The sequence below is a fragment of the Sinocyclocheilus grahami genome, unplaced genomic scaffold, assembly GCF_001515645.1.
Source record: "Sinocyclocheilus grahami isolate Dianchi unplaced genomic scaffold, SAMN03320097.WGS_v1.1 scaffold742.1, whole genome shotgun sequence".
Taxonomy (NCBI): domain Eukaryota; kingdom Metazoa; phylum Chordata; class Actinopteri; order Cypriniformes; family Cyprinidae; genus Sinocyclocheilus; species Sinocyclocheilus grahami.
This window is the reverse complement of record NW_015505921.1, coordinates 102978-112791: the sequence shown is the minus strand read 5'-3', so window position 1 is coordinate 112791 and position 9814 is coordinate 102978. Positions and strand designations below refer to the sequence as shown.

The following is a 9814-nucleotide window of genomic DNA, read 5'->3' as shown; positions in this document are numbered from 1 at the left end:
GTGAGAAAAGGCTATAACCGATCCGCCACCTGCAGGATCCTCACGTGCGATAGCCTAGTAGCCGGGACAACTTCTTTATGTTTACAGACGTGACGTAATGACACAGTGCCATGCTCGAATTTCCCGCGAAAACCTACCCGTACCACTCAAATTAGAAAACATTATTATAAACTAACCGTTGTGAATCGGGCTAAAGTAAGGCGATAGTTTTGAACACTGGCTGGTTATGTACTTGCTCAAATATTGATTTCGGTTCATTTTTAACCAAAAAAAAGTTACGGACTGCAGCTTTAAGAATATGCGCACAAAGACTGAAAGTATGAATCTATCTATTTACCTGTATATGACACAAACACTTCTGAAAAATGCAAATAATTTCACAGGTAGGCTATAATAAACATTTTCTGGGTAATATGTACAATACCTTTCCAACAAAGTTGGCTCTGCTTCTCGAACTCTGATTGGTCGAATTTAACCCCTCCTTAGCAACGCGCATTTGTGTGGTGGTGTAGCACGTGGTTACTAGGCAATGTCCCTTTAACTTTGACCGTGTTTTAAGTTTCTAGCTATGGCATAACGTGCACGGAAACGCTATAAACGCAAAAGTTCACGGAAAACTGAAGGACAGGAACATACATGAGCTTGAACTGTTAGAAAATAACATGTTTGTAAGCCACTTTGCGCTCGGAAGAGATTTAGAGGATTTGCCGTCTATATTCGACACACAAGAGCTTATGGGACACTGAAGTGGGTTATAGCAGGACTGTGTTTACTTCTGTGTATAACACGGATTTACTTTTATAAAATACATTTATTTTCCGGAACATAACAATACCCTTTGGAACGAAACGGAACGCGTGGAAATATTAATAACTTCCTGAAGTTTCAGTATTTGATAAAATGGGAGACTGCAATGAGCTGCTCGGAGCGTCTGAGTTTATCAAAGGTAATATTGAATAAGTTGAAAAAGTAAAAAAAAAAAATAGTTATCTTTACTTGAAGGGGTGTGCATAAGACTGACACGACACCTTCATAATCATGGCATGACACCTACATAATAATGACATGACACATGTCATGAATATGAAGGTTTTTTATGCATGTTTATGACAACTGTCATTAAGCGTCATTCGCTCAGTTATGTCATTTTTAATACAAAGATGACATTGTTTGAGATGTCTTTGTTATGGGCTATGGTTAGGGGTAAGGGTAGGGGTAGGGTTAGGTCAAATAATGTCATATTTGCATTAAAAATTCCATAACTGAGCGAATGACACTTAATGACAGTTGTCATAAACATGCATAAAACCTCCTTCATATTTATGACGTGTGTCATGTCATGATTATGAAGGTGTCATGTCAGTCTTATGCACACCCCTTCAAGTAAAGTGTTACTGAAAATAGTTATATCGTTTATATAAAATAAAGGTTGCAAGGCAACCTATTTTCTAATCTGCTTAATCCATGTGTAAATGTCTCATCACAAAAATATCCTAGCATATGTTGCACTCTATAATAAAGTTCATGAATGTCATTACTGTAAAAACTATAGCCTATATAATGCTTAACATATCAGTTTAAAGTGTCTTGCCATTTTGAATGTTCATTAACTAATAGTATGTTATGTGAAAATGTTGTTAATGTTACTAATTAAATTAATTGTACATTTTGCCTTATATTTAGCCTTATATTACCATCATTTCCTTTATTTTACTTGTATACTGTTGTATTTTCTTTCAGATCGTCTGTATTTTGCTACTCTTAGAAGCAAACCCAAGAGCACAGCAAACACACATTTCTTCTGCACAGATGAGGAATTTATATATGAAAAGTGAGTCCTCGGTTTTTGGCACGTTTAACTATTGAATTTTTGGTTGTTATGGCTCATTTTTGATTGTTCAACTTCATGACGAGTTGTTATTTTATGGTTCATTTCTGTTTTAAGCTTTTATGCAGATTTTGGGCCCCTCAATCTGGCAATGCTGTACAGGTACTGCTGCAAGCTGAACAAAAAACTAAAGGTAAGATCATCTTCTTCGAATCAAATGGCTCCATGTATGCACTGTGTGTTATATTCCCAAGGATTCCCTCAGAAATTCATATCTGACTTACTGATCAAATATACATTTTGTGTTTTTCATTTTTATCTTTGGACTGATTCTTAATCATTGGGAAGAGCTTTTTAGTTACTAAACAAAGTAATTTGGTTGCCTAAATTGCTGAACCAGGTTTTCTAGAAATAAAAGTCAAAATTCCATAATTCAGCACTTTGATATACATAAAAATATATAAGAATATATGAATACTTGAAAATGCTTTTCCTGCAAAACCACAAAGGCTAATTCCCTGCAAATATATGTAGGTTAAGTCCGGGCCCAGCATTACAAAGTAAATGAAAATGACCATTAATAGTTCAGTTTTGTAAAACCTTAATATGTGCTCTCATCTGTTCACCATCAGCAACCTTGCGGTTTTAATATTTATAATGCTCATTTATAAAGTTCTTTTACCTTGTTCCTTCAGTGAGCAGTAGAGAGCGCTCTATTACTGTGAGTTATATGTCTGTATAATGACAGGACAGAAGTTTCTGGCATGAACAGTGACTGTCTTTGTATCTGGAGCTGACAGATTAAGGGGCATGGCTGGTGTTTCTCTGTAGTATATGTGTGAAGTGAGTTAAAAAATTATTTGGACATCTACACTCTTAAGAAAAATCTGTAAAAACTCCAATGTACTGTGTTAGGGAATTGTATTTGTCATCATTTTTCTCAGGTGCTGTAACTGCATTTTGAATTATGCATTGCTTTGTGTGTTGTGTTTTAAGGTTTAAAGGGGTCATATGATTGCTTTTTTGGAGTGTTACAAGCTTTTGGTGCATAAAGAAGATCTGTAAAGTTGCAAAGACTAAAGTCTCAAATCCAAAGAGATATTCTTTATAAAAGTTAAGAGTCAGCCACACCTACCTAAAACGGATCGTTCTAACACGCCCCCACATGTCTACGTCACAATGTGGGAAGATTTGCATAACGCCGCCCAAATGTTCACGCAAAGAAAGAAGGCGTAACTTTTATTCTCGCTGTAGTATTGTTGCCGCCGCCGCCATGTCGTGAAGGCGCTGTGTGTTTCATTGTGAAAGCGAAACTACTTTGTTTGGTCTTCCAAAAGAGGACGATATCGCTTCGTCATGTCTGGAGCTGATCAGTGCTGGTCGCTGAGGAAATACTTCAACTTCGCTCTGTGAATCGCCGGATCGGCTTTCACCGTGGACGAAGCGGAGTCCAGCCCGGGGTCGTCACATGTGGTTGCCGCAGGCATCACAATATGGTGAGGGTCGTAACATTTACACACGCTTGAGGAATTCGGCCAATCACAACGCACTGGGTAGCTGGCCAATCACAGCACACCTCGCTTTTTCAGACCGATGAGCTTTGTAAAAATCGTCGCGTTTCAGAAAGGCGGGGCATAGAGGAGAAACAATAATGTACAGTATGTGGAAAATAATGTGTTTTTTGAACCTTAAACCACATAAACACATTTCATTACACCAAATACACAAAATAATGTTTTTTTTAGCAGCATCTTATGACCCCTTTAAGGAAATTCTTGTCTTCCAGTCTAAGCCGCACATCAAATGTCAGTTATAGCCTAGTAATGGTACAAATTGTGGAACTAAAATAACTTGCATTTGGCCCTGAATCTTTGTATGAATAATTAGCCATTTGTAATAATGAAATAACAACAAAACTCAAATGTATTTAATTGGCTTAAATCTAATTCTATGTAACAAAAGGTATAAAAGGAACAGTTCACCAAAATACGAAAATTCTGTCATTAATTTCTCATGTCATTGCAAACCTGTCTGCCTTTCTTTCTTCCATCAATCATGAAAGGAGTTGTTATAGAGTGCTGCAGTGATGACGTGTTTTTGTCGGCCAATTCTGAAGTTAGCAGCATCACCCTGGTTCCCTCCACAAAAACCCAATAGGATTTTACTGTTAGCTTTTGGATTACTGCAGAAAATAAACTCTGTTACCAACAAAAGTTTACATTTCTTACATGTTTTGTTCATCATGATAATCTTCACAAATGAACGCAATGTTTTTGAACTTTGAAGCCTAAGTACCATTGCCAGAAGTAAAAAGCAAATGTAGACTATAAATGAACCCCATGTTGCATTACTTCAATTTCACCACCATTAAGCTTCAACGGCTCTTTCAGTCCTTATTTAAAAACATTTTCCCTAAAGGTTTGTTAGAAGAGACAAACAGTAAAAGCTTTAAAAAAACACACACACACACACACAAGGGGGTATTACTGATGCATTTTTTGTTATAAAACGTGGCAATATCTTGAGCTTGCATTAACCACAGACTTTATTTCAAAATTGGTGCATAAAGAAGATCTGTAAAGTTGCAAAGTCTAAAGTCTCAAATTCAAAGAGATATTCTTTATAAAAGTTAAGAGTCAGCCACACCTACCTAAAACGGATCGTTCTAACACGCCCCCACATGTCTACGTCACAATGTGGGAAGATTTGCATAACGCCGCCCAAATGTTCACGCAAAGAAAGAAGGCGTAACTTTTATTCTCGCTGTAGTATTGTTGCCGCCGCCGCCATGTCGTGAAGGCGCTGTGTGTTTCATTGTGAAAGCGAAACTACTTTGTTTGGTCTTCCAAAAGAGGACGATATCGCTTCGTCATGCCTGGAGCTGATCAGTGCTGGTCGCTGAGGAAATACTTCAACTTCGCTCTGTGAATCGCCGGATCGGCTTTCACCGTGGACGAAGCGGAGTCCAGCCCGGGGTCGTCACATGTGGTTGCCGCAGGCATCACAATATGGTGAGGGTCGTAACATTTACACACGCTTGAGGAATTCGGCCAATCACAACGCACTGGGTAGCTGGCCAATCACAGCACACCTCGCTTTTTCAGACCGATGAGCTTTGTAAAAATCGTCGCGTTTCAGAAAGGCGGGGCATAGAGGAGAAACAATAATGTACAGTATGTGGAAAATAATGTGTTTTTTGAACCTTAAACCACATAAACACATTTCATTACACCAAATACACAAAATAATGTTTTTTTTAGCAGCATCTTATGACCCCTTTAAGGAAATTCTTGTCTTCCAGTCTAAGCCGCACATCAAATGTCAGTTATAGCCTAGTAATGGTACAAATTGTGGAACTAAAATAACTTGCATTTGGCCCTGAATCTTTGTATGAATAATTAGCCATTTGTAATAATGAAATAACAACAAAACTCAAATGTATTTAATTGGCTTAAATCTAATTCTATGTAACAAAAGGTATAAAAGGAACAGTTCACCAAAATACGAAAATTCTGTCATTAATTTCTCATGTCATTGCAAACCTGTCTGCCTTTCTTTCTTCCATCAATCATGAAAGGAGTTGTTATAGAGTGCTGCAGTGATGACGTGTTTTTGTCGGCCAATTCTGAAATTTGAATCCTAAGTACCATCGCCAGAAGTAAAAAGCAAATGTAGACTATAAATGAACCCCATGTTGCATTACTTCAATTTCACCACCATTAAGCTTCAACGGCTCTTTCAGTCCTTATTTAAAAACATTTTCCCTAAAGGTTTGTTAGAAGAGACAAACAGTAAAAGCTTTAAAAACACACACACACACACACACACACACACACAAGGGGGTATTACTGATGCATTTTTTGTTATAAAACGTGGCAATATCTTGAGCTTGCATTAACCACAGACTTTATTTAAAAATTTATTGAAAATATTTCACTGTACCAACCTGCTTTTATGGACACACGAATGGCAGTATAATCAGTCATTCTGCTTTCTGCACATTTGATGCAGCCTTTCTCGGCCACGTTCATTTAATCCTAATGTACTATTATCAAACTTCCAGGGGGGTAGGGGGTGCACCGGGCCCCGCATCAGCTAAGGACGGCCCTGCTCCATGACAGAAATTGCTGTCACTGTATAAACAGTGGTCAAACATCGAAACTAAAGCCCTAAATCCTTCTAAAGATATACGGTAGTTTGTTGAGACTACACAATATTCTCATGGTAATAGTGTGCAATGAATATAAACAACAACAACAACCAGGACCACTGACAACCATTAGAAAACAACGTGTTGTTCTTCTCGCAACAACCTCGCTCAGGACTGCACAGTGGGTGCGGCCAAACTATTGCGCCAAGCGTGAGAGTGACCAATAGAAACAGGTCTTTCATTTTGATGCATAGTTACTGCCTACTGAGATGCAGCTTCACTCACAAGCAAAGCATTTCAACTGCAAGCAAAGAATTCAGACCCGCAAAAAATGACAGCAGAACAGAGAGCAAAATAAATGGGTGCGTAATGAAAAGTGTGGGATCTGCATAGAATATTTATTTGCATTGCAAAGAGTATTATTATGAATTACTTTATTTTTGTACTTTTTCAAACGGCTCTTTCAGTCCTTATTTAAAAACATTTTCCCTAAAGGTTTGTTAGAAGAGACAAACAGTAAAAGCTTTAAAAAAACACACACACACACACACAAGGGGGTATTACTGATGCATTTTTTGTTATAAAACGTGGCAATATCTTGAGCTTGCATTAACCACAGACTTTATTTCAAAATTTATTGAAAATATTTCACTGTACCAACCTGCTTTTATGGACACACGAATGGCAGTATAATCAGTCATTCTGCTTTCTGCACATTTGACGCAGCCTTTCTCGGCCACGTTCATTTAATCCTAATGTACTATTATCAAACTTCCAGGGGGGTAGGGGGTGCACCGGGCCCCGCATCAGCTAAGGATGGCCCTGCTCCATGACAGAAATTGCTGTCACTGTATAAACAGTGGTCAAACATCGAAACTAAAGCCCTAAATCCTTCTAAAGATATACAGTAGTTTGTTGAGACTACACAATATTCTCATGGTAATAGTGTGCAATGAATATAAACAACAACAACAACCAGGACCACTGACAACCATTAGAAAACAACGTGTTGTTCTTCTCGCAACAACCTCGCTCAGGACTGCACAGTGGGTGCGGCCAAACTATTGCGCCAAGCGTGAGAGTGACCAATAGAAGCAGGTCTTTCATTTTGATGCATAGTTACTGCCTACTGAGATGCAGCTTCACTCACAAGCAAAGCATTTCAACTGCAAGCAGACCCGCAAAAAATGACAGCAGAACAGAGAGCAAAATAAATGGGTGCGTAATGAAAAGTGTGGGATCTGCATAGAATATTTATTTGCATTGCAAAGAGTATTATTATGAATTACTTTATTTTTGTAATTTTTCAATTCTTATTCTCTAAATTGTTATTTGCAATCTTTTATTTTTCAATGAAAATATAATTCGTTTTGCTCTCAAACACAGTATGTTTGATTGAATAAAAAAGACACAAAAATAGCTCCATAAACTTTGTTAAAATAAACTAACCCATGCAGTCAAAAAACTCATTGACATCAGGATGATCGAAGCTGATTGGTTGAAGGATCTGAACATGTTCCTTCCGAACTTTGTTAAAAATAAACTTGACCAAAAACCAATTAAAAAAAACCCTTTGACTTCAGGACAATTGAACTGAAACTCTGGGGTTTTTCTGGGTTTTGTCTATAGTCCTTCCTGCAGCACAGAATGTCCTACACATTTTCATACAGTCAATTGTGAGGTGGCTGTCAAGCTCCAAAAGTTACATAAAGGCACCATGAAAGTACTACAGCAGCAGTCCATATGCATCATGCACTATATTCTAAGAGTTCTCAAACAATACAGTATTTTCTGTGAGGAACAGAATTAGGTCATTACTCACCAAACTTCTGTTTTTCATTTATTCCATTTAAATAAGTGTATGTTCACACTTGGCACATTATTGTATGAAAAGCAGCATTGACATTCTACCTTAATTCTCCTTTTGTGTTTCTTAGAATAAAGAAATGTATACAGGTCTTGAACAAATGAGGTTGAATAAATGATGACAGAATTTTCATTTTTGGATGAACGATCTCTTCAACCAGCACAGCTCTGAAAATGAATGTGTGTTGTGTATGTCTGCAGTCTTTCACTCTGTCCAGAAAGCGCATCATCCATTACACCAGTTACGACCAACGAAAGAGATCCAATGCAGCCTTCCTCATCGGTGCTTATGCGGTGAGTCCAGCTCTGTTTCTAGGACCTTAGAAGAGGACAATTTTGTTGATTTAAACCCTCATGTTCTAGGGTTTGAGAGATCCCAGACAGTAAGAACTAACTGATTATGAACAGCAAAAAACAACAAGAGCTATTTAGTCCCAGTTGACCTCTTGTTTTAGAGTCTCTCTGAGAAATTTCTAATCATGATGTCTCGCTTCTGTATGCAGGTAATCTACTTAAAAAGAACTCCAGAGGAGGTGTACCAGGCCCTGATCTCTGGAACCAATGTGTCATTCCTGCCCTTCAGGTGAGAAGCTGCTCACACAAGCAGCTCTGTGCTCTGACACAAGCATCACAATCTGATCTGATCACGTGTCATCATGCTACTCATACCTCATTACTATAGCTTTGTATATTACTGTATCACTACTGTTCCAAAGTTTGTGTCAGTAAATAATAATAATAATAATTTGAGAGAAATTAAAACCTTTATTCTAAATGGATGCATTAAACTAATCAAAAGTGACAGTAAAGTATTTAAAAAATCTACTTCAAAATGCTGTTCATTTGAACTTTCTTTTCATCAAAGAATCCTGGAAGAGTTACATGGACTCCACATATATATTACACAGCAAAAACGGTTTTCAACATTGATAATACCTCATCAAGGCTGTATTTATTTGATCAGAATTACAGTAAACAAATAAGTTCACTAATATTGTGAAATGTGAGAAATGCTGCAAGCAGAGTGATACAAACGTTGAAATGGTTGGAGTTCTGTTATCACTAGAATATTGCACTGCTGGAAAAGGCTCTCAGCCAATCAGATTCGAGGACCAGAAATAACTGTCCTATAAAAAAATGACCTTACTGACAAATTTTAGAATGGTAGTGTGGGTAATTTTGAGGAAGCACTGCATGTATGCGCGCGCACACACACACACACAAATATTCAATCATACATTCACAAAAAAAATAGTTTTTTTTTTTTTTGCAATGAACATTCTTTATCTTCTATTTTCTTTTTTTCTTACCATATAGAGATGCTGCTTTTGGGAACTGCACATATGATTTAACCATATTAGACTGTTTACAAGGAATCCGCAAGGTACGTGTATTAAATACATTATTATTAAAATGATAAATTATAAAAGCACAATCCGTTTTAACTATTAATATTTAGGAAGGTTAAAGTTTGTGACACTCTTAAACTTGTTTTGGATCAAGGCTGGACAGCAGTGGCGTAGCGTCTGGGTATGCAGGGAATGCAGGTGCATATGGGCCTGGGCAGATTGGGGGCCTGCCGAGCTGAGGGGAACTTTTAATTGAAACGAGGAAATGAATTTCCCTGCAATTTCCCTGAATTTCCCTTGTCCGACAGCTTATCAGAATTCGAGTCCGACTGGAGCCTGTGTCTTTTTTCTCTCTCTCTCTTCCCCTTTACACAGCTGCTGTTGCTGCCATTAAAATAGTTTCGTTTCGGGTTTTAATGGCAAAGTGGTTATATTTCTTTTTGTTTCTTTATTAAGTTAATTTAGAAATATGTTTGGAACATTTTATGTTTGTTAAATTCAGGTTTTTGTTTTTTAAAGGAGCGGCCAGTGTCAGACAGTGAGTTGAGCATATGTTTGATAAATTTAGCCTTCTCAAATCAACACGATGACTTGCCTAAAATAAAATCTATAGACATAAAA

The 9814-nt window shown here is 37.4% G+C and overlaps 1 protein-coding gene across 1 annotated transcript in view; it reads left to right on the top strand.

Moving 5' to 3' along the window:
* Nucleotides 1-504: 504 nt before the first annotated feature.
* The window catches only part of cdc14aa (cell division cycle 14Aa), a 46733-nt gene continuing 37423 nt past the window's right edge, over nt 505-9814 (top strand). Inside the window, 6 exon segments of the mRNA XM_016245048.1 lie at nt 505-946; nt 1741-1831; nt 1946-2021; nt 8046-8138; nt 8348-8427; nt 9162-9228. Coding sequence (XP_016100534.1) covers nt 901-946; nt 1741-1831; nt 1946-2021; nt 8046-8138; nt 8348-8427; nt 9162-9228 — 453 coding nt within the window. The 5' untranslated portion in view covers nt 505-900.